The 26,379-nt window shown below is 35.9% G+C and overlaps 1 protein-coding gene across 1 annotated transcript in view; it reads left to right on the top strand.

The window, feature by feature from the left end:
* Positions 1-26,379, top strand: part of LOC140162363 (alpha-N-acetylgalactosaminide alpha-2,6-sialyltransferase 1-like) — a 48,555-nt gene that overhangs the window by 9,207 nt on the left and 12,969 nt on the right. The window contains exons 2-4 of the mRNA XM_072185575.1: positions 17,442-17,557; positions 22,741-22,909; positions 23,471-23,651. Coding sequence (XP_072041676.1) covers positions 17,442-17,557; positions 22,741-22,909; positions 23,471-23,651 — 466 coding nt within the window. The remainder of the gene's footprint in view (positions 1-17,441; positions 17,558-22,740; positions 22,910-23,470; positions 23,652-26,379) is intronic.

The raw sequence follows: 26,379 nt of genomic DNA, 5'->3' as shown, positions 1-26,379 counted from the left end.
GACATTTCAGCCCTACATCTGTGCAGGTGGCATTAACATCCAGTAGTCCCATCACTCCGCTCCATCTGCACATTGCACTGCATCTCCTATCGGTACACCCAATCAAGCAGTAAGACATACACGTCCATATTTTCACAAAGCATACGGAGCACTCTCTGGCCACAGCGGATAACCTAAAGGATATAAGAGAGCATGGTTAAGTCAACCTCATCATAACCAAACACATCATCGTTCTGAGTCTCTATTATCGCATTCTCTCTCTGGATTGAAGGTACATAACTCACCAGCATCTACTTGTTATCCTTGCTGTTCGTGATTGCATCTATTTTACGCAGATGACTGGTGATGGAGATGCTGATCATGATCTATCAACGATTACTTCATTAGCCTGTCTCATTCTCTTATGATCCTTGGCAAATACATGTTGGTACTTGTCAAGGACATCAACTTTCTTAGTACCATCTTGATAGCGACTTCAACGATCCTGCATGGACGCAATAAGATCTGAGTTACTGCCACCATCTGACCACATATTTTGCACAATGTCGTAACACAGTATCGTATCGTAACAGCAACGCTGACAATGTCAGCAGCTGTTGGGAACGTCTCAAGCACACCAATGTATTTGACCAGATCCAACTTGTTTTTTTTATGCGGATAAAACCATGCTGATTGATGAGCAATGAAGGCACTGGACATAGTTTGCCACCTGGCGCCGCTGATCATATCATCAATAGCTGCTGATCATACCATCAATAGCCCTTGACCTGATTCTTGTTAACATTATTGTATTCATGGGGTTTAATGCGTTGTAGAATCCATTGGAAAGACTGGTGATGTATTTGCTCTTTTCTATTTTTTTTTTCCAATCTCACTTGAATCCGCCACATTCACATCGGCAGAGGCAATTTGGCTAGTGAGCGGATTGTACAGTTCAGATGATTTTGATCTTCTACTGGGCGTGGGTACTTCTCCGCCTCTGCATCGTTAACCTTCTGCATCCAAAATACGCTGATGCGTCCACTCTTCCCTGTGCCGTTTGTACACAGTTTGACCTGGTGTAAAATCAGAGTATATACATAACAGTATACACAGACACATGAACGGTGATATATAGAATAGTCGTTACAAGCTCAGTAGCGAGAGTCATGAGAGCTCCCTTGCCAATTTTAAAGGCATTTTGCTCTCCAAACTGGTCAGCAGAGAAATCGTTGCTGTACACATCGTAGTACCAACAGACAAGGACCACTTTGACCTCAAGCATTGAGTACACACATCTGGAACTGGGTTAGCTGGCAGGCACTAGACATGGACAGCAAGGAAGAAGTGTTTCATCATGCATGTTTCATGGTCACCTGCTTCGAGTAGATTTCACCCTTTCTCAATATGCACGCTCAAACCAGTAGACAAGGAGCGTTTCATAGTGCACTTACGTCCAAGCCGAATTCACCGTGACCTTTCCAGCCATAAACCCGCTTATTGAAGATTAAACCGATATATACAGTACTAAACCATTATATAGTAATCTATTGTACAATGCAAATTTATTACCACCTGATAATATTGATCCAATGAGCGACCGAATTGTCCGCTACGGACGACTAATCCAATCGATAATGACTCTTTTGTCATGTACGAACGGAGCCCCACTGACCGAGTTTGGGGATATTTTTCACTGGTTTGCAGCTGTTTGCTGTCATTTACTCATCAAGGCGGAGTACCGTTATTATAAGGACTATGCCAATTATTTAAAGATTGACATGTAGAGAATAAGCCATAATTGATTGATAGAAAGTACTAAATTTGTACCTATGACGGTTTTATGACGCCAATCTTCAAAATACTATCAAAAAATGGCTGCCCGGTGAAGTAAAATGTGCATTGGAATAACACGGCCAGTTTGGATAGATGGTAGGATTTCTTTTTAATAAAAATGTATGTTCCCCCGTTATTAAAGCTTGTACCGGATTGAAGATTCAGATATTTGGAAAAGAATAAGTAATTGAAACAGAGAGAAAGTATTAAAATCATAGCTTTTATACTTTTTGATATATGATACTAACTAGTTCATCCCAAATAGCTACGATACAGCGCTACCAGTAGGGTTCATTTGCCTATTGTGAGTGCCCCTGTGTTGTGTGCATACATGTAGTTAACAATAACTGCATGATGTGGAGAATGAATGTCCGCACAGTGGCCACCGTGGATACCTTGGGCTATCTTTCACACCTGACCTTGACCTCTAATTGATACAATGCACCAGAAATCAGTAGGAGTCAAAAGTCTGTGATCGGTTTAAAAATCTGTGAAATACTTGTAATCCAACATCAACTTTTCACGGAATTTTCAACCAGTGACAGATTTTTCACGGAAAAGTGTCTCCTAGTGAATGGATTCTACACACGCCATAATCCCTTAAAAGTGGTATACATCATTATGCACATATCAAATGCAACCCCGGCAACTGGGGACCCGGGGATGGTCCGGGACTTGACATCATGTGACCCGGGATTTGACTCAAACTGTATCCCGGGGGGAACCGGGTGTTGGCCGGGACTGGTATAAGACTTGACGTCGGCCAAAACCCCGGGAAATTGGGCTGGGACTTTACCCGGGCGAGGGCCGGGATTATGTCGTAATTAACTTACCCGGGGTTTTCCAACCAGTAAAATGGGACGTGAACATGGCCGTGGTTTGCTAGTTAGGATGCCCGCATTTATGGACTGGGGAATCATATAACTTGGCTGTACTTGAGCCGTGGATGTATATTAATAATCCACTGAGTCTCCACATTAATGTTACTGTTCATAATATTATAAATCCATTCCAAAAACAAAATCTTGGCTGTTGTTTCCACATTTTGCAATAGGCCATGTATCTGCGATTTAGCGGGACTCTAAAGTTAGCACGTTTTAACCAGACCACATTGGCTTTTTGACATGCACGTGCAAACGAGAGCCTGCTATACGCTTATAAAATAATTATTTATGCCAAATGTATTGGGGTTTTTTTTAAAAAGTTTTAACAACCCGCCGAGAGTAAAGTTTTAAATTATTAGGTCTACACTCATTTGATTTTAAACAAGAAACAAGGTAGGCCTATTTGGATGGGGTTTGGGCCTTTACAGAATAGCCTCATTATATTTGAAGTTGCATTTTGGATTCATTGACATATACTCATATATAGGCCTATAATATTATGTGCTTAAAATGTTCATGCAAAGATCGAACATTCCCCACTCCCGTGGACTATCCTGGACAGGTGTAAATGCAGTGATCTGTTTCTTTCATATCTTTGATGTTTTAATCATATAGACCTACATGTAGGCCCTATATCAATACGATATTCCTGGTTTATTCCCGGCATTTTCCGACCCGCCATCCAATATAATATTTAAAACAAGCATGCATATTAAATATAGTGATGGCACACAGGGATCCCCCTCTTGTCCCGTTCCCCCTGCCACTGTAAAGCATGAAAAATACACGAAATGACTAAGTGGGAAAGTCGAGACACTAGACATAATAGACGTTAGTCCGAAAGTGGAAACAGTAGGCTTATAAACAGTCTGACATTTCACTTCTGAATGTGAGACACACTTCAATATAGTTTGAATATGAAAAACACTCATAGTCCGAATATGAAACATGGATCTAGTTTCCTTCTAACTTTACGTGTGTTCATAATCGGACCGTTACGCCGTGTCGGATTAAGCAGCGTTTTTGCTGACCCATGAAATGGTCTCGGCCTATATTATTTGCCTTTCTCAGTCCTTACATACTCAGCAACATTTTGGTCTTAAATGGGCATCCAGTTGGGTGCATTATTCTCCACTGAAACCCCACCCATTGAAACACCAAAATCACTGAAATGTACCCCGAAACTGTGGCAAAATAAAGGGGCATATCAAATTGTCTGATTCCACGCCTATATGTAAACTGTGCACGTTGAAGCCTGTGCGTTGATACTCAAACAGTAAAGCAAGTATAGGCCTACACCTAAAAGGAGAGGAAAGAATTACGCTGTTCTGCGCTAGTGACGAGAATCTAGGTAGCCTAATTTCGTTTATCGTTTTTAGATGTTCCGCAACAAGTTGAGTAATTGACGTATTTGAAATGGAACACACATGTAGGCCTATATTGAAGCGTTTGAATCCACCCAGCATGTCCAGAGCTCTGCAGTCCGTTGAAGACATACCTGCCAAATTTTGAGCCCGCACTGACAAGATTGCCGCGATATTAAAACCATATTAAGATCCAGGCCTATATCCGATGCTCAGTGCCGGGAACTTGGGCCGAGGAATACCCGGGGTTTGCATCGGTTTGCATCGGATATTGGCCCCGGGTGGGCCGGGGAGTGGCTGAGAGTTTTGCCCGGGTGGGTCCGGAACTGGCTAGGTGTTTACCCGGGACTTGAACTTCAAGTTAAACCAAAAATCCACGGCCCACGACCCGGCCATCCCCGGGTCCACAGGGGCCGGGGATGCATTTGATATGTGCATTATAGGCAAGTGGTTTATATGTTCAATTTACAAGATGGGGTCCGGCGACCATTTTGAATAATTGACATTCAGCACCTTGACCTTGAATTGAGAAGATAACATCAGAAATGGATTCTACACACTCCTAAACCCCTTACAAGTGGTATTATAACTAACTCCAGGGCAAATGGTTCAAAATTTCAATTTTCAAGATGGCGTCCGACGACCATTTTGAATAATTGACATTCAGCACCTTGACCTTGAATTGAGAAGATAACATTAGAAATAGATTCTACACACTCCTAAACCCCTTAAAAGTGGTATTATACATTACTCCAGGGTAAATGGTTCAAAATTTCAATTTAAAAGATGGCGTCCGGCGGTCATTTTGAATAATTGACCTTCAGCACCTGACCTTGACCTTGAATTAAGAAGATCACAATAAAATATATTATACGCACCTAAAGACCCTAACAAGTGGTATTATAAGTTATTCTAGGTCAAGTGGTTCAAAAGTTCAATTTCCAAGATTGAACAAAGTTAGCAAATAAAATCCATTTTGTTCATACAAATCCAGCGGAATGAACTGTACTATAGATGAGGTGACCTATGATGTCACATGTTTACATTCAGACCGCCCTCTGTTGTTTCAACCCAGGCAAAATAACACAGGAGTGTCTATGACAGACCACATAAATCTCGACTAAAAAAACCTTTGAAATTTTGTGTGATATTATGTGTATAGCTTGATGCATTTGTAAACAATTTTGATAACATTTTTAGTATTATTTGCTTTGAAATCAAACTTAATGAATAAAAATCAACTTCTTCCATGTAAACCATAGTGTTTTTTGCCTGTCAGTTTTCATCTCAGACCAACAGAGGGCGTATCAAATGTAAACACATGTCTCAAAGTCTCATAAGTCTGCACCCCCCTAAGAAAATCACTTTAACATGCTTTAAATTATACTTACACAATTAACTTTATATTAATTTGTTACTGGTTATTGTTTTAGATTAATAAACATGTCACTTAGCAACTTATATGAAGTTGTTGTCTCTTTATGGTCGCTAATCTCCGAAGGTATGCAAATCTCGGTTATTGTTGTTTTTTCATGGAAATCCGATGTTTGCAGACCTTTAAATCCGTCAAAACATACATAATTAGCTCTAAAAATCTAGAACAACGGCCGACATATTTTTCGTTGCAATGAGTCTCAATAATTATTCATTGCAGCTAGTAGCCCAAAGGCAAATAAAGAAGTGTATAGCACAGTGTGTAGTGCCTCGACCCTAATATATAGACCTATATATAATATATTATGAGTTAAACATGCAGGTGTTTCAGTTGTATTTTGTGATTATGCAAGATAGTGCTGAATTTAAATTTAGTTAATTTCAATAAGCACAGCATATTTTTAACAATTGTTTATTCAATTCATAAACCAATGTGATCCCATAGAAAAAAATACCACGTAGTTCTGTATTTGAGTGTCCCCTATTAATACAAACACAACAAAATATATATTTGGCCTCATTATCCTGATTAAAAGACCATTCACAAACCAATACATTCACAAAGGTTCATTGATCTGATAATAGGACTAGTTTAGTACAATAGCTTTCGGGTACTTTCAAGACAAGACTGACACACTAGCAAAAACCGGGGCTAAAACAAAACAAAACACCCCAATTTGTTTAGAAAAATGACAGAGTTATGCACTATCATTATTCCTCTACTACCCCACCACCTACCTCAGGAAGTGTGAGGCACTACTGTCTGTTCAATTAGCTTAGATTCTTGAATTTTTAAGATATTTGAAAAAATGTAAAATTGTGGCCAAAGTCATCAAAAAAAAAGTGTTAGCACAACCTTAGACCTAACGTGATTTATACTTTTCAAATTCCAAAGTTCAAGTAAAACCCCAATTTCTTTTCAATTTTGCCTCGTTTTAGGCAGTTACTTGGGTCCACCAAAAGGGTTCGCGACCTTTTTACAAATCGAGTGGGACGGTCCATTCTCAACTTAGGGCATAGACCCTATCCAATTTAGCAAAACAATCTGTGCAGCAATCTGCTATAACACCGTTCCGGTTATTGGTTAGGTTCTATAGGTGATGATGGTCCACCGGTTTTTGTTACACGAAATTATATGCGTTTTATGCATAACATTATTCTGAGCATTATTTTTTCCTAAAAATTATGGATTTCGTTCTTATTTCAACTGGTTTACAATGTAAATTGAGTTTTGTTTAATACCATCATTCCTTCCCAAGAATATCAGCATTCGCTTGACATTTTCAGATACAGTGACTTTACAAGAATTGTTTTCTGTAACCTGATTGTTTTAAATACTATTTGCTTGTACAAAACTTCTTTTGTTTCCACATGTCCTTCTCATAGTTTGTTTTCAACAAACAAAACGAAATAACAAATTGAAAATAAATGTGTAGTTTCATAATAGGCCTATAAGTCTACATCTTCTCAGACCCATTCGCACAATAAATAAATATATAAATAAATAAATAAATAAATAAATAAATAAATAAATAAATAAATAAATAAATAAATAAATAAATAAATAGGAAACAAAAAAACGCTAGGAATGTATTTATATAAACTGGGCCCATTTAGAAAACCTTAGTTCATAAATAATAACGTAATGTTTCAACAGTAGGGTTTCAACACAAATTAGGCATACTCATGTACTGGCAAATATACCGGTAGCTATTTTGCTGGACGAATAAATACTATCTCAGCGCATTATGACATTCGTCCCTATTGCTCTAAATGGATTGATTCAAGAAAGTTTATGGTACCCGACGTTCTACGGCTTTTTATAAAATTATCGCGGAAAAAAACCAGAATTGAAAAGAAATGGGGTTTCAAATTGAACTTTAGAATTTGAAAAGTATAAATCACGTTAGGTCTAAGGCTGTGCTAATACTTTTCTTTGATGACTTTGACCACAATTTTTTATTTTTCAAATATCTTAAATATTCAAGAATCTAAGCTAATTGAACAGACAGTAGTGGTATATTAGTATAGGCTTTATAGGCCTAAGGCCAACTATACAGGGTGTCTCAATAAAAATAGGCCTTGTGGATTGGGGGACATACCTTAAAATATCAGCAGTAAAATTAGAAGTTTCTTGCAGATTCAAAATCCATCAAGTGTCTTCTATAAATTGGTGCATCATTCATCAAAATCCGTTCACTCGTCACTGAGATAATTGGGAAACTACAAAATTTGGACCTTTCCAATGGGACAATATACATTAACAATAATGTGCGGCATTGTAGTTTAGAATTGAAGACATTAATGAAGTTAAGGGTTGACTAAGTATTGTTGGTCGAAGCAGACAAAAAGATCGATTTTCATTATCTAAATCAAAATATTATTGAAAAATAACACCTTGATGTTTTGCAAATCTTCATACTATGAAAACATCATTAATTTATTGTTGTTAATGAGTTACATACATTTTACAGAAGTGATGCTCTTTCATCCCTCTTTACAACATAACTTAAGAATCACAGGACCTACAAAAGTATATATGTAATATCAATGTAAATTTTGCCAAAGCTCACTACCATTCGCAATATGATGTGAACTACCAAAGCATAATAGTTTGAAATAGTGTCAAACCTTAATTCCCAGTGTTGCTAGGTAGGAGGTAACTTGCCTGATCAGCAACTGTGCCTCTTTTCTGTTATTGATGTTGTTTATCAGTCTTTGTTTATTTCACCACCAATATTTCTTTTGAATCAAGTTCAGCCCTACTCGACAAATGTATGAACAACAACATTTTCACATATTTCTTGTGGGACTAAGAGCACATCAGCCATATCGAATTGCATTTCAAAAATGAGGAATGTCCTTCTGATATCAAATAATTTTTTGAAATTTGCAATATAATGTCATTTTATGAAAAATGAAATTTAACTGTTCTCGAAGTAAATTGTATGTGAATTTAATGATATGTAGGTACTTAAAGTGTATGTAACTGGGGCGAAAAGCCGTCTATAATATGAAAATGTCTCCAAAACACACACAAAAAAAAATGAGTATTTGGGGGAAAAATCAATATCTAGAATATGAAATGTTAATTGATGGTGGCTTTTCATCCCAGCTACCTACACTAAGTACATATCATTAGATTTATGAAGTTTACTTCGAGGATGGTTAAATATCAAAAATATAAAAAATATCTCAAAAAATAAGAAAATACTTGACATTCCTCGTATTCAGAATACAAATCGATATATGTCTGATGTGCTCTCAAAATACTGTGCAAACGTTGCTATCCGAGCCCTTAACCCAAAGAGAAACGCGTGAAAAACAGTCTTTGGGAGATTGATTGATTGATTTTGAACACTTCACTTGATTACGCTTGATTTCAGCAACACTTGGCGTTTCCTTTTATTTCTTTTATAATAAACTACATATTATTGTTAATGTGTATTACCCCATTGGAATGGTCCAAAAATGTGTCTATTTGTACAAACTTAATTATCTCAGTGACACGTGAACGGATTTGGATCATATTTGCACCATTCTTTAGCGGACACGTCACGGTTTTTGAATCTTTAAGCAATTTTTTATTTTACCGCCGATATTTTAAGTTATGCACCACTTTTCACAGGGCCTATTTTTATTGAGACACCCTGTATACTGAACTAAACTGGACATTTTGAGCTGTAAGTAATAATTTTAATTAAAGGCGTATCATTTTGTTTAAATAAAATTACGAAGTTGTATAAATATTGGCACTGGTCACATTTTTTTAGGTAGCCAACATCTCTATACAAATTGGGTTATAACATCACTTTTTATTTGAACTAAAATGGAAGGAAATTATAAATCGTGCTTCATATGTTGACCGTAATTGATTGAAATTATGATGTCTAACTTTTTTATATTACGAATCCAACGAGCCAAGTCATGGTCAGGATTTGGTCGGACATCTTTGGATAGCCGCTAGCACCAACCTGGTGTTTCGAGGACAAGGAGGGTTAATAGAATAATATATATAATAGAGATAATTCCGCAGGTAATCCCATCGCATCTATTCATACATAGTCCTTTTGTTCGCAAGTACATCAATGCATAGAAACCGCGTGTAGCTAATCCGATTATTATGAACTAAAATGGAAGGAACTTATATAATCGTGCTTCCAGTTACTCCTCATAATTATGTTGACCTTAATTGAAAGAAAACATGATAATGTCTAACGTTTTATATTAGGCCTACCTATATGAGAAATAAATTTTGTTCTATTGTCAATCTTGATTAATGTGTCATATGTGTAAAATATGAAATGTTTATCACCTATGTCACTAGCGAACCATGTTTTGCCCTAAACATGCTCTACTTCGACACTTGCTTTTAACAATTTAAAATCATCACATCTCACTCCAGTCAATATCCTACCTCTTGCAATATCAGTTCGGGGGCACTCGTAATAAACGGACGTCTCTGATTTCAAAGACGGGTCAGTGATTTCACATACCGACGCGTCGAGCTTTGTTGACAGCTCGGCACTCGATGCAGCACATCGGAACGAAGCTGAGTGGATTAGAATAAGATTTCCTATGTTTAGCAAATATCCACCTGTGCAAAAATTATATCTATCTGTGCAAATTCTGACAAATGGTCCCAGAACACACTTAGATTGCAATGGCCAAAATCAAATGTTTTGAAGTAAAAAAATCCCAATTTTACTATCCAATTCATGAATTGGATAGTAAAATTAGCAGGCACTCAGCATGCTCAACTTGGGCTAGCTACAACCCTGATAAGGCATATACAATGATTTTGAGTAAATCAGTTCACCATGTTCTATACAAGTGGTTGAGTTTTACAGTGTATTATATTGATCATCAGTTTATACCACTTAACACTTCAAATCTGTCTACTTTTGAGAGTGCCATAATTTATGAGATTTTGATTAACTTGTTTGTTGTAAACATAACCCTATTATCGGCACTCGATAATATACCAGTATCTGCATCAGCCATCTACATACATCGATAATTTCAAGATATATTTGTCAATTCGTTTTATATATTGCTATTTAGTTGTTTTCATCGATGGTTATGGTCAACCAGTTAAACGATTTTGCTTCATTTATATTTTCATAAAATGTTGGTATATTTAGTTTAAAATCATCTGAATTACTGTCTCAGGTGCAAGACAAATTTTTACTGTGTTGATTTGCTCAGTTCCTTAAAATTGATTGCTTAGACATGTTTTTAAAAAATTTCATTTTGGTCGAGAGACCAGGTGCTGCAAAAAAATAATTTTGCAGGTATATTGTTTGTTTGTGTAAAGTTGTCTTATTATTTATCTTATTAGTTAGCTTAAATTACTTTCAAATGCTGAATGCACACATCTGTATTATTTGTTCCAAATATGTTAATGAAATTGATAACAACCATAATTACTGCATTGTATGTCATGGTTATGCTCACAATGATTGCATCCTTGTAAACAGGAATGAAATATCTTCAAATCTTTGGAGTTGTTCTGAATGTACCACAAGAATAGTTAATTTTCCTTTTAATCATTATAGTGATGATGATGATTTCACTGATGCTATTGAAGGATCAGATGCAGACTTTCATGTTAATGCTGATAATATTCATTGTTATGATCACTTGTGTTTTAATCCTCTAAGAGATGATGATGATCTCAATTCAAATGAAAGCGAGCAAAACACAAACTGTAACAGCACTTATTTCACCTATGATAGCTTTAACAGTCATGTTAACAACTCGAGCTCAATCAGTGAAGGTACATCTGGTCTTTCAATTTTTCATCTTAATATAGACAGTATGAACAAGCATTTTGATGAACTGAAGTTATTGTTGCAATCCATCAACCAACAGTTCTCGATCATTGCCGTCACCGAAACTTACTTTAAATGTACACCACCTGATTATTTTCAGCTACCAGGTTACCAATTTGTGTATAAAAACAGAGTAGATAGACCCAAAGGTGGTGTTGGCATTTTTGTTCACAATGACATAAATTTCAAAATTAGATCTGACTTAACTGAAATAACATCTCAAACATTTGAATCAGTGTTTGTCGAAATTGAAAGAGAAAATTGCAAGAATATTATTGTAGGAGCTATCTACAGACCTCCGGGAAATGATAACCCCATTGCCCATTTCAACTCTGAGTTTGATTATACTTTGAATAAAATTTCGAATGAGAATAAAATCAGCTACTTACTCGGTGATTATAACATAGACCTGCTGAAGGAAGAGATTCATAGACCAATAGGCGATTTTCTGAACATGGTATATTCTTATACATTTCATCCAATAATTAATAAGCCAACCAGAATCACCAAAACTTCTGCTACTATTATTGACAACATAATTACGAATAACAACACTCAGTATCATTCTGGTATATTTGTAGCAGATATCAGTGATCATCTTCCAATCTTTGCCAGGACTAATATTGATTTAAAAAAAAAAAAAAAATAATCTATGCAAAGAAAATAAAAGTAACTATAAAAGGCAATTTACAGATGATAACATAAACTTACTAAACAACAGACTTTCTTTAGTCAACTGGGATGAATTCTTAAATTGTCAATCACCAAATGATGCTAACGCAATGTATAATAAATTCATGGATAAATTTAGTATTTTATATGATGAGTGTATTCCCACCAAGAAATTAAAAATAGGAGGAAAAATGAGCCGATTTCGCCATGGATAACTAAAGGTATTCTGAATTCAATTAATCATAAAAATAAATTATACAAATCGTTTCTGAAACACCGAACGGCCGATAAACAAGATCGATATAAACTTTATAGAAACAAATTAAATTCAGTGCTAAGGAAAGCTAAGAAAAATTATTTCACTCATAAATTAGAAAATTACAAGCATGATATGAGAAATACTTGAAAAAAAAAAAAAAATATTTTGAATAAGAATAAAGTTTTAAAACAGTCTAATAAATTTCGGGACAAAAATAAAGTTTACACTAATTCAAAGGATATTGCTAATGGCTTTAACGAGTTCTTTGTAAACATTGGTCCAAATCTAGGTCAATCAATTGACAGTATTCCTGGCATTGACTATTCACATTTTCTTTCAAAGAGTAAGATTGCGAACAACAACAGCGTCCTATTTACACCCATCACTGAACATGAAATTTTCAAAATAATCAATAAACTTGATTCAAATAAAAGTCCAGGCCAGGATGGTCTTGGTTCATTCATCATCAAAAGGTAGCTCCTGGAATAGTGCATCCACTTGTAACCATTTTCAATGTATCCATTTCCACTGGCAGAGTACCAGACAGTCTTAAAATAGCAAAGGTCATTCCCTGTATAAGAAGGATGAATGTGATTTGTTTTCAAACTATCGTCCTGTTTCTGTTTTACCCATTCTATCAAAGATTCTTGAACGTCTTGTATTCAACAGATCTGTATCATACTTAGATACACATAGCATTTTGTATAAGCGCCAATATGGTTTTAGAAAGAACCACAGTACATATATGGCAGTGATAGATTTGGTGAATAAAATTACGGACGCAGTAAATGAAAACAAATTTACTGCTGGTATCTTCCTGGATTTATCGAAAGCGTTCGATACAATTGATCACTCAATACTTCTTAGTAAACTATACCATTATGGCTTTAGAGGTGTATGTTATGACTGGTTTAAAGACTATCTGTGTAACAGAAAACAGTTTGTAACTTACAATGGTGTTTCATCAGAGAGCAAAAATATCACTTGTGGCGTGCCTCAGGGGTCAATATTGGGGCCACTGCTCTTTATTCTGTATGTGAATGATATCCATCTCGTTACAAATTCTCTCGATGTTATATCCTTTGCAGATGATACCAACTTGTTTTTCTCACACAGCCAACTTGAGGAGGTAGAAACAGTAATGAATAAAGAGCTTACTCATATAGACAGATGGTTTAAAGTAAACAAACTATCTGTAAACGCCAAAAAACCAACTACATGTTACTTGGCAGTGGTAAAAATACATGCTCTGACTATACTCTACATCTTTGTCTTGACTCAAATGATAGTGAAGTCACCCCTCTTGAAAGAGTCACCAGCACAAAGTTTCTAGGCCTTCAAATTGATCAAAATCTTACTTGGAAGGAGCATATTGTAAATGTCATTAAAACTTGTTCTCGAAATGTCGGCGTTATTAACAGAGTTAAACATTTTCTACCCAGTGAAGCTTTGTATACATTATATTGTTCGTTAGTCTTGCCGTACATGAATTATAGTATTTTAGCATGGGGATGTGCCTGCTCTTCATATATTCATAATCTGTTTAAAATTCAAAAAGAGCATTGCGTATTATTAGTAACAGTAATTACAGATCTAGAACTAATCCTCTGTTACTTAAATATAATACTTTAAGCATCAAAGATATGTACGCTCTAGAGCTTGGGACATTCATGTATAAACATACAAATTGCTTATTACCCAATGTTTTTGACGACCTTTTACAAAGCACTCTGAAATTCACGCTATAAACACTAGATATAGAAACAATCTCATCTTACCTCGAGTCAAGAAAGTCTTTTGTGAGAAATCTATTAAATATGCAGGTATAAAGCTTTGGAATGCTATTGATTCTGATATCAAGTGCTCGTCATCAGTGAAGCAATTCCGGAAAAAGTATAAACAACATCTTATGCAAAGCTATTCTTAGTCTTTCAATCATGTGTACCTCACCAATATTTTGTTCACTAATTTCATTAATTTACTTCAATAATTAGTTTTTGATATGTGCATTTTGTTTTTCTTTGTTTTTTCCTTAAATATTAACATAGGATATATGTCATTGATGGACATGACAGCTGGTTGGTTGGACTCGGCATTTTGTTGTCTACCAACCTGCTGCCATGTCAAATAAATGCCATATACCTGTATCAAGGGGTTACAGAGCTACAGGCCTTTGGGCCTTTACTGTAATTCCTTCACTCATCGTTGTATTATGCATTTCCATAATTATTATATTTGTATCATTATTTATATCTTTATAATGTATTATTCTTATGTATTTTTCTTGTATCATGTAATGAGTGAAAAGATAATAATAAATCTATCTATCTATCTATCTATCACAAGTTATTCCCACTGCGCTGGCAAAATTACTAATATCGTTTGCGACTAGGTTTTGAAACTAGGGAGTATGTGATTTATGAGACGTCTCTGAAATATGATACTGTTATGTGACATGACGCTTCAAGAGTATTTGATATCAGAGACGTCTTTGAATTAGCAGTGCCCCAGAACTGATATGCATGAGGTGTCACAAGATTTGGAATAGATAATAAACATGATAAAATCACTCCGAACTATGGTCAACAATGGGCCTATTGTTGTACAAGGCGCACTCAGCCATTTAATGAGGCAATACAAACGATCGTATTTGGTGTTGAGTTACACCTTTTCAATGTAAATTTTGAGTTACACCTTTTCAATGTAAAATTAATTTTCTCGACCAAATGCAAAACAATAATTTTCATTTTTTTCAGTAAATGTCAGAAAAAACTGTAATGCTTGATACTATATTTTTTTTCAAATCCTAGTGTTAAACTTAGGCGTGAAATTCAGTCATTTAGTGTTAGATTTTCGATTTTGATAGGCTTCAACTCTGCCCGCGAGCCTTTTTTTTGATCAACCTTTTAGCTTTTCAAAGTAATATAGTTCGCTAATGAAGGATTTTTCCCAACTTTCTAACGCACATCACCGTGAGCGATATATCAGTTTTGTCAGAATTTCCGTTTTGATTCACAATGTTTTACTGCCGGCTGAAAAATTTTCAAAATCAACGCGTGAAATCTGAGGCTAATATTAGCATTGTGGATCGATATCTCTGGGTGCCCGGCCTTGCTACAGTGTTGCCAGAACTTCAATATAGCAAAGAGATACCCAGGCATATAATAGCGCTCCTATGACATGATCATGTTAAGCACCATGAGGATCTTTCATCACGTGAGTGATTCATTATATGATTTCATCATTACGGTGATCATCGTACCAATGTTTTGAAATTTGCTTCTCCTCAAAATATATTTGCCCAACATTTGGTAAAAAAATCAACAATCTTATATGCAATTGGGCAATATTTTAAACAAAATTAAACTTCATTTACAAAACATAAATATTACACTTCCTAATACTAGTAACCTTCGTAACATCCCGAGACTTTCGTTATTTAAACGCCAGCTTAAAACCAATCTTTGTAAATTTATTGTTTTTATGTTTGTTTGTCAATTTCGGGCTTTACGCGCTTTGAAGCAGCTAAAACAATAAAACTGACGTTTATAAAAACCTATTAAATGACCTAAAGGAAAAAAAAAACATTTGTGGCAACAATGAGCCTTGCATTGAAAGTCATGGTTAAAATGTGTCGAGTACCACCCCAAAAATGAAAGTTTCCCTACATACACCCCCACTACCCACCTCACACACCTCTGCACCCACTCCAACTACATAGGCCTACATAATATTACATACCGGTATAATATATTTATATAGCACGACTATAGCTATACATTAGAAAGTAGGTCCTATAGCGCTAAATTATGACAAATAGGCCTACATGTCAAATTAAAAACAAACCCGAACACAAGTCTGAAGGGTATAATGAAAATGCCAACCCGCGTAGGAGGGACAGAAAATTAAAATCCCCTCGTCTCTTAATACGGACTAACCTAGGTAAACAAACAAACAAACAAACCAATAAACAGACAAATGGTCGACATAATCACGGAAACCATATAATTTGCCATTGCAGGCTATCACAATGATCACGGAAGCAAATATCCAAAATTCACGTTATTTTAACAAAGCATCCAAATAGGATATTTGGGCTACAAAATCGCTAGTCGAGTAATACTTGCTTTCAGTGCAGAAGTGACCTGGATTGACCTGGAATATCGACTATTTCTGCTACTTGCTTTCGAGATAAAGTTTGACATTTTAGGAGCATGACGTGAAAAAAGGTGAAATCAAAATGGAAATTCTGACAAAACTACACCAGGTACAAAAAGAAACTCGTCAGTTATATTCATCCTTGCTGTTCAATAACTTAACAATTTTGGATTATTCTGAAATATACATTTTGTTTGCACACACGTGTCAAGAAGCCAGTATGATCTGGCTAAGAGCCCCGCTAAAAAGCAGGTGGGTCTACTGCAGAATTTGGAAACAATATCCATGATTTTGTTTTGGAATCGGATTATGAACATTAACAATGTGGCGACTCAGTGGATTATTAATATTATTTCCACGGCAGACCCCGGCCCAAGTACGGCCAGGTGCATAGCATTCCACAGCTCATAAATGAGGACATCGAAAACTTAAACATGAGAAGATTCAACAGAACACAAAAAAAATCTGGAGGAAATATTAATCCTTAACACCAAAGCAGGGAGACATCGTAACATGTTTGTTATAATTTTAAATGATGTAAAACTGGAATTTCAAATCTGGAATATATCAGAAAGCTCTTTTGTCAACTTATGTAAACATATGTTCGCTAATCACCAATTAAGGGTAGACGAGGTATTGTTGGTCGAAGCAACCTAAACATTGATTTTTATTATCTAGATCAATATATTATTGAAAATTAACACATTGATGTTTTGCAAAAGTTCATTCTACAAATCATATGCTTTGTAAACTTGCTTAATTTATTGTTTTTAATGAGTTATGTACGCTTTACAAAAGTGTTGTTGTTTCAGCCCTCTTCACAACGTAACTCAAGAACCGCAGCACCTATAAAAGTATATCTGTGATATTTTAATTCTTCTACACGCTCGCTATGAATTAAGCAATGCAGTTTTTGCCAAAGCTCACTACCATTTGTAAGATGCTGTGAACTACCAAATCACAACAGTTTAAAATAATTAATAACCTTAATATTGTCTGTTCATTGACCCTAACATTGAAGGGATTCCGGTAGAAGCAAATCAAACAACCAGGGGGACCCCGAAGCTAGAAGCGGCCAAAACTACTAAAGATTCTTCGGAGAACTACACACATGATTTGCAGTATCTTAAATATATGGTGAGTGTTAAATAAGGAATATGCCAGACTACGCATTTTGGGTATTGACTTCCAAACGTAAATATGACAGCATCGGTAAATTTGCATTGGTCGGAATCATTTGTCTAAACACATGTAGTCTATGTCAGTCTGCTTCCAATGACTATTCAATCCTAAGCCTAAAAAATCGCTAGTAATTTTTTTTTTTATCAGTCGTCAAGTTTTATAATTATTTGATGTATCAGGTTATATTAACCTACTACTTATTTGTATTTGCAACATGTAGCATGGACATATTAAACAAAGAAAATGGTAGAATAGAATGAAAATTATGGGTATTTCAATATTTTAAGGGCTCGGGAAGTAACGTATAAAAACGTATAAAAATCGTATAAACCTGTTCTCTAAAATCAAGTTTTCTTAGCAAATGAATATCCCAATTGGAGACATTTTGGCGAGTTGGGTGTAGCGTTATATTATGTGTAGGTTGTCACTAGCACAAGAATGGGCTACCAAAAATGGGCTTATGATACAGACTTCCTCTCTAATCTCTGTAGAAGTAGTGATGTAACAGGATCAATTACCACAGCAATGAGTCTACATTTTTTTAATGTTTGCGAGAGTTTGCGTTGTTTCATACAGGGTGTCCCAAAAAAAGAGGCCCCTCATTGCGCCCTCTTTTTCTTGATCAAATATATTTTGCTATGTAAAGAAACATTGAGTCGTTAGCTTTAATAAACCAAAACAATTATATCAATCAACTTTTGCAGATATGCTTTTTTAAAAAGAAATGTACCCGTTTTACACTCTGTCCACGGAGAAGGTTTGGCTACTTCAAAGATTGAAAAGGAGTACACATTCCATATATGAATATCAAACATTCCTCAATGATAACTTTATAAAATGACTTTATTTATGAAATGGGCTTTACCGGTGGGTTTATGGGCAATGGATTTTGTTAATAGTGTCATTAATTTGTGGGTAAAATGGATGCCGAATGGGACTTCTTTTGCTTGACTTGCAATTAGTTATTTTTTCTTGGTTATTAATGCCTTATTGTTTTATTATGTTTCTTACTTTGCTGTTTCTTGCTTTCTCTTTTTATTTACAATATAAGTCATTTCTCTTTTTAGATTAAGCGGTAGCCCTAAAAGGCTGTTTGGTTTGTCTTTGGTCCTTCTGAAGTGAGTTTAATGTGCTGCTCTGCCCTCTACCTGGTTGCCTCCTTGGCAAATACAGGTTTCGGCCATGGTCCTCATTGCATCAATTGCGTTGCGTATCATCCTTGTGCTCCGGATACTTGTGAATGCATTCAGTAATACGTTTGCGAAGATCTTGGATATTGTCACAAAGGAAAATAATCAAGTGGTGTGAGGTCTGGTGATCGTGCAGGCCACTCCACAGCATGAGCCATCCCAACCACTCTGTTTGCTATCCGCGGACAGAGTGAAAAACGGATACTTTTATTCAAAAGTTGTGAGCCGATTGAAATATTTGTTTTGGTTTATTAAAGCTAAGGATATCATCCAATGATTATTCAATCCTAAGCCTAAAAAAAATCTCTAGCATTCTTTTTTATCAGTCGTCAAGTTTTATAATTATTTGATGTATCAGGTTATATTAACCTACTACTTATTTGTATTTGCAACATGTAGCATGGACATATTAAACAAAGAAAATGGTAGAGTAGAATGAAAATTATGGGTATTTCAATATTTTAAGGGCTCGGGAAGTAACGTATAAAAACGTATAAAAATCGTATAAACCTGTTCTCTAAAATCAAGTTTTCTTAGCAAATGAATATCCCATTTGGAGACATTTTGGTGAGTTTGGTGTATCGTTATATTAGACTATGAGACATGGGCATTTATCTTTCACTTCCGTAGTCCACTCTTGGGCAGAACATGAAAACATAACAAATCAAGAGTAAATATATGTCTGAATTAATATCCAAAAAGTTCCCACGTTTTACTTTGCTCATTTAGGAGCTATTTGGGGTTAAAAATGAGTTTTTCGTGATTTTTTTCCATTTTTGCCCAAAAATGTCAAATATTAAAATAGCTGTAACTTTAAAAATAAATTGAGTAGAAATTTCATTTCTATTGTAGATGTTACATGTCATATGGATTTCTAACACTGGTGAATAAAAATGTCAAAGCACAACTCTAAAATATAAAAAAATGGCAAAAACCATATTTTTGTGCTATTTTGGCCATTTTGACCTAAAATGTAATTTTGCATGGGAAAAAAAATAAATATATATTTTCTTGATTTAAAAAATATGTCATTATATCAACCTAGTTATTTTGAACAAAAAAGTTAATGATGGTGAATGTCTGTGACCTATAGTTTTTGATCTATGGCACTTTCAAATTCACACATGGACTAAAATAGCATGTTTTTGTTAATTTTTCCAATATTAGGCTGAAAATGGTACTTTTTGTAATTTTAACAAAATTGTCAGTGTTTGGAAAGTGGGAACTTCACATATATTATGGATATATTATAGTACTTTTATTTTAAGCTAGTTGTAGATACACTGGTAGCTCGGTTTCCATGGCAGAAGCAATTATATCGTCAATTTTACTACTTTCAATGCAGCAAAATCATTTTAGTCATCATTTTACTGCATTGAAAGTAGATAAAATTGCTGCTACCACGGTAGCGGGCATACTAGTGGATCTTGAAATAGCTTAACATTTAAGTACAATTACATGATCATATTATTAAGTGAAGTTCCCACTTTCCAAAAACTAACGAGTTGGTTAAAATGGCCATAAAGGACCATTTTTGGGGTAATATTGGAAATATTGAACAAAAACATGCTATTTTAGTCCATATGTGAATTTGAAAGGGCCATAGATCAAAAACTATAGGTCACAGACATTCACCATCATATAACTTTTTTGTTCAGAATAACTAGGTTGACATAATGACATATTTTTGAAATCAATAAAATATATATTTATTTTTTCCCCATGCAAAAATTACCTTTTTAGTTCAAAAATTGCCAAAATAGCACAAAAATATGGTTTTTGCCATTTTTTTATATTTTAGAGTTGTGCTGTGACATTTTTATTCACCAGTGTAAGACATCCATGTGATATGTAACATCTACAATAGAAATTAAATTTCTACTCTATTTTGAAAGTTACAGCTATTTTAATATTTGACATTTTGGGCAAAATGGCAAAAAATCACGAAAACACATTTTTAACCCCAAATAACTCCTAAATGAGTAAAGTAAAACGTGGGAACTTTTTGGATATCAATTCAGACATATCTTTACTGTTGATTTGTTGTGTTTTCATGTTCTGCCCAAGAGTGGACAACGAAAGTGGAAAACCAAGGGCCGTAGAGACGCATGGCCTATAGTCTATATTATGTGTAGGTTGTCACTAGAGTGGGATGTGGGGGTGAGACACCCCCAATTCTTGATTTTGTCGGCAAATGTTGACTGTTATCCCTAATAACAAACTAAATCTCCGATAAGCCCGTTGACGAAAAAAGAAACATATTATATAAAAAAGCGATTAAAAAAACCCGCACACACAACATATTACTGATAAAGGTACATACAACTAAGCATTTTGCGCGAAAAAGAAAACAAACTAAAACAATTTCACTGGAGACCTCATTTGGCAAGGCGGACCATAACCTAGGAAAAGCGACAAAGAGGGAATTATGGAAAGCGTCAGTTCTGCTGCGATGGAAATGTCGGAAATCTGCGTTGACTGCTTGTCTGGAGGAAAGAGTATTCAGCGTGATATAGTCAGCCCAGCTAATATTGTATTTATTCCATAGACATCCAACAGCAAACCGGGCAGCAAACATAATGCGAAGATAATCAAAGCGAGAAAGAATGGTGGGAATATCAAGGGTCTGGAGCCTTGTACTGTAAGAAGGCCTAGACTGCCAAGGACCAGGAAAACAGTATCTGGTGAACCTTCTCTGGACCCATTCCAGCTTACTTTTGTGACCCTCCCTGATAGGAGGCCAAACTGGAGCACAGTACTCCAGGATATGTCTCACCAGAGCAAAGAAAAGCTTCTTCATGGTATCCGGATCATTGGATCCAACCGTTCTTTGGATGAAGCTAAGCAGACGTTGGGCCTTACTAGTGATAGTATCAACATGGGGACCCCACTCAAGGTTAGAAGACAAGACAACGCCGAGGTGCTTATGCGTAGACACGGTTTCAAGAGGAATATCACCCATCTGATATATAACGGAAAGAGTGCGATGGGATCTGGTAATGTGCATTGATGGTACTCCACGTCCTTATTGCATCCAAGTCATTCTGAAGAATATCTTCATCCTGGGAAGATGTGATAGGTCTATAAAGGACCGTGTCGTCGGCATACTGTAGAAGAGACGATGAAACAAAACAGGGAAGATCAAGAACATGGACATTAAAAAGTAGGGGGCCAAGAATGGAGCCTTGTGGGACCCCAGACCTAACACAAATCCAGTCGGAGAATTCACCAAGGTATTGCACCCTTTGGGTTCTATTATAGAGGTACGAGGTGACTCATTTAAGTATTTGACCACATATACCATATCCATGAAGCTTAGACAGAAGAAGACTTGGCTGACCTTGTCAAAGGCTTTGGACCAATCAAGTAACACAGCATCAATTCTAGGAGGACAGCGTTCGTCGAGAATAGACATGGTACATGGTGACAAGCTGAGTAGCACACGATCTTCCTGGACAGAAACCGTGCTGACCCTCTGCGACTAGACCATGCCGTATCAGGTGCGACTGTAGTCTATTGGCAACACTCCTCTCCAACTTTTCCAATTGTAGAGCACAGAGATATGGGCCGGTAGTTACTAAAATCGTCCTTGGAACCCTGTTTGTAAATAGGCACAACATTTGCCTTTTTCCAGTCCTCGGGAAAAGTTCCCGAGACCACAGAAAGATTGAATATTCTAGCAAGAATGTTACCAATTACAGGAGCAGATAATTTCAGCAGTCTAGAACATCTCTACCCTTTTGGGTATCGAGCACTCTCAAACTGTTAGTGATATTTTTTACATATGTTTATGTGTGTGTATATACTCTATATTATGAACAGGTTTTAAAAAAAATCAATTTTTCCTAATCCCTAACCTTCTTTCCAACTGATTTTGCCATTACATTAAAACAATGATACATGTGATCATGCGTTATCTGGTCTTAACCGTTTCTTTTTAAATACCAGCAATGCTCCAACTCACTGAGGCACAGAATGAAAAGCAGAAAAGCGCTAAAAGGAAAATATATTCCGGATGTTCCCATTTTGCTAACACCTGAACATGTTACCAAATCTGAGTACGACCGGCTGAAGGCATTTCGAGATATGATGGGATGGAAGCACAGCAAATATGAATGTACGTAATTTGTATCTATCGGTGGTTATGTCTGTTCTTTACAAAGACAACTGAACGAATAACTGATCACTGAAGGTATTATAGCCATGGATAGTGCGCTATTACTCCCTCTAGCCGAACTAATGAATCTGCAATAATATTTTGGCACATTATGTAACTAGAGGCTTCCAATGGTATAACAATATCATTTTTATTTTCAGAAAAGTAGTAGGTGAAGTTGTGGGTCTCTACACGTCCCTTTAAATAATACAGTTTCTGTTTGCAGAGTCAAGGAGTCCAGAAAGTACAGGAAGCCGCTGGTCACGTTTATATTTCCATGTGTATTGCAGTACTGACTTAAAAGGTCAGAATCAAGTTTTCGTTATTTGCCACCTTTCAGTGAAAAGCATGCACATTGAGAAAATATAACACATTGCAATTAGTTCTGGGATCTCAGGTCTTCTCAGATCTTTGCCAATAAGTGTGGGCTTTGTTTTTCATATTATGTCAGCTCAAACACCGTTAGTCCAGACCGCTCCAATCCTCTTGAATTTAACTTTGATTTCGGGTTTTTTTTTTCAGTTGTTGCAAAAGCCATGTCTTTGTTAAACACTACTAGTCATAAGTATCTGTTTGACGATATACTGGATAATAACACAAGAGGTACTGGAACGTGTACCCGGTGTGCTGTAATAGGAAACGGAGGGATCCTGAATGGTTCAAGAATGGGAAAAGAAATCGACTCACATGACTATGTGTTCAGGCAAGTAGGGTTATGATACAGACGTCCTCTCTAATATCTGTAGAAGTAGTGATGTAACAGGATCAATTACCACAGCAATGAGTCTACATTTTTTAATGTTTGCGAGAGTTTGCGTTGTTTCATACAGGGTGTCCCAAAAAAGAGGCCCCTCATTGCGCCCTCTTTTTCTCCTATTTTTGAAAAGTTGATCAAATATATTTTGCTATGTAAAGAAACATTGAGTCGTTAGCTTTAATAAACCAAAACAATTATATCAATCAACTTTTGAAGATATGCTCTTTTAAAAAGAAATGTACCCGTTTTACACTCTGTCCACGGAGAAGGTTTGGCTACTTCAAAGATTGAAAAGGAGTACACATTCCATACATGAATATCAAACATTCCTCAATGATAACTTTATAAAATGACTTTATTTATGAAATGGGCTTTACCGGTGGGTTTATGGGCAATGGATTTTGTTAATAGTGTCATTAATTTGTGGGTAAAATGGATGCCGAATGGAACTTCTTTTGCTTTACTTGCAATTACTTATTTTTTCTTGGTTATTTATGCCTTATTGTTTTATTATGTTTCTTACTTTGCTGTTTCTTGCTTTTTTTATTTTTTATTTACAACATAAGTCATTTCTCTTTTTAGGATAAAAGGTAGCCCTAAAAGGCTGTTTGGTTTGTCTTTGGTTCTTCTGTAGTTTACTCTACCTGGTTGCCTCCTTGGCAAATACAGGTTTCGGCCATGGTCCTCATTGCATCAATTGCGTTGCGTATCATCCTTGTGCGCCGGATACTTGCGAATGCATTCAGTAATACGTTTGCGAAAATCTTGGATATTGTCACAAAGGAAAAAATTCAAGTGGTGTGAGGTCTGATGATCGTGTAGGCCACTCCACAGCACGAGCCATCCCAACCACTCTGTTTGCTATCAGAGTGAAAAACGGGTACCTTTATTCAAAAGAGCATATCTTCAAAAGTTGTGAGCCGTTTGAAATAATTGTTTTGGTTTATTAAAGCTAAGGATAAAGGTTTCTTTACATACCAACATATATTTAATCAACTTTTCAGAAATAGGAGAAAAAGAGGGCGCAATGAGGGGCCTTTTTTTTGGGACACCGTGTACGTCATGCGTAAGACGAAGGAGCACGAGGCGGCTGGAAAAAAAGTACCAACATCTGATCTGGTCACATGGAATTTAGTGGTCTCTGGGTTTTACGTCTGCTTCAATACAGCATGATTTTGAGTTTGAATAAAACCAAGTTCAATATCCTGCTTAAAAGCAATTGCAGTTCCGTGCTACCCAAATACTATAGTTGCCAAAACAAATATTTTTGTAGATCATTGCCCACTAGATGCAAAACATGGCTTTACATCCTGTCTCAAAAAAGTTGTGCAAGTGAAAAGCGCCCTCTTTGGCAATTAGAAAATACAGTTGTGACAAAATGCTTACATCAACGTCAAGGGCGTAGTCTTAGCTCTCAAATGCCGTTTAGTCTGTTCAATTTGCTTGTTTTAATCTCGAGATGTGCTTACTTATCAACGAAAGGGTAAAATCACAATAATGTGCCACTTTTACTAGGGAAGAGGGCTTTAAATCAACGATAGCATCAAGTTTTTCAAGAGTTCCTTCGTGAAATCAAAAGAATGCATCAATTACACAACAATACAAAACTGTTTTATCATGGCAAAGGTATAATGATTCTCTTTTTCCACTTACGACAAATTAAACGATAAATAAACATTTCACATTCTGCTGTAAATTAAGTACATGTGCATGTCAATGATTTTATTATGGTAAATACAGTTAAGTTCTCTTTGTCATTCAAGACATGTTAAAAGCAAACAAACATTGCACACTTATAGGGTAATGAACTTTGACAAGTTCATGAAATTTGACAAATTAATGAAATTAGACAAAATAATGCACGCGCGCTTATGTTGTTCCCTAGTAAAATTGGCACAATTGTGATTTTACTCTTTCGTTGCTAACTAAACATATCTCGAGATTAAAAAGAGCAAATTGAACAGAACAAAAGGTATTTGAGAGCTAAGACTGTGCCCTTGACGTTGATGTAAGCATCATGTCACAACGGTATTTTCTAATTGCCAAAGAGGGTGCTTTTCACTTGCACAAGTTTTTTTTGAGACAGGCTGTATTATCAAAATGAAAGTTTTTCAAGGTGAAAATTAGTCGCGTTGCATGAACCGTCTTGACGCCGAAATTAATGTAAATTTCAACTTGGACCGTGCGTATATACCGTGTGATTTTATCAAAAAGTCAAATCTCAATCTCATTTTTATACCGACGTTCTCTCACGCATTTCAATGAACCGCGCGTACAAATAAAGTCAAATCTCCACACCTCTCTATTGCTTTATTATAATGATTTCTTACAAACAAAAGAATCATTTTAATATTTTGACTTTCTGTCATATGTTCATTATCCTTGAAGGTGTTCAATTATATTGTTAAATGGTTAAATTGTGTGTATTTTCCACGTTGTTTACATGTTCTTTTCGTATATGTAAAATCTTCAAAACTGGTTAATAGCGAGAGGAGAGTGATTTTTGAATAGAGGTTATCCACTTTACTCATGTGCAAAATGCGCTGGTCCCCGTAGTATGCCTCATCCAAACCAATTCAATGCATGACCTCGGAGTTACCGGTATGGCTTTGGCGGGCTATTTTGAAACCTGCGTGGTTGAACATGCAGATACTTCTTTGGAAAGTCCTAAACA

Source organism: Amphiura filiformis, chromosome 10, assembly GCF_039555335.1.
Source record: "Amphiura filiformis chromosome 10, Afil_fr2py, whole genome shotgun sequence".
NCBI classification, from domain to species: Eukaryota; Metazoa; Echinodermata; class Ophiuroidea; order Amphilepidida; family Amphiuridae; genus Amphiura; species Amphiura filiformis.
This window is presented reverse-complemented; position numbering and strand designations above follow the sequence as displayed.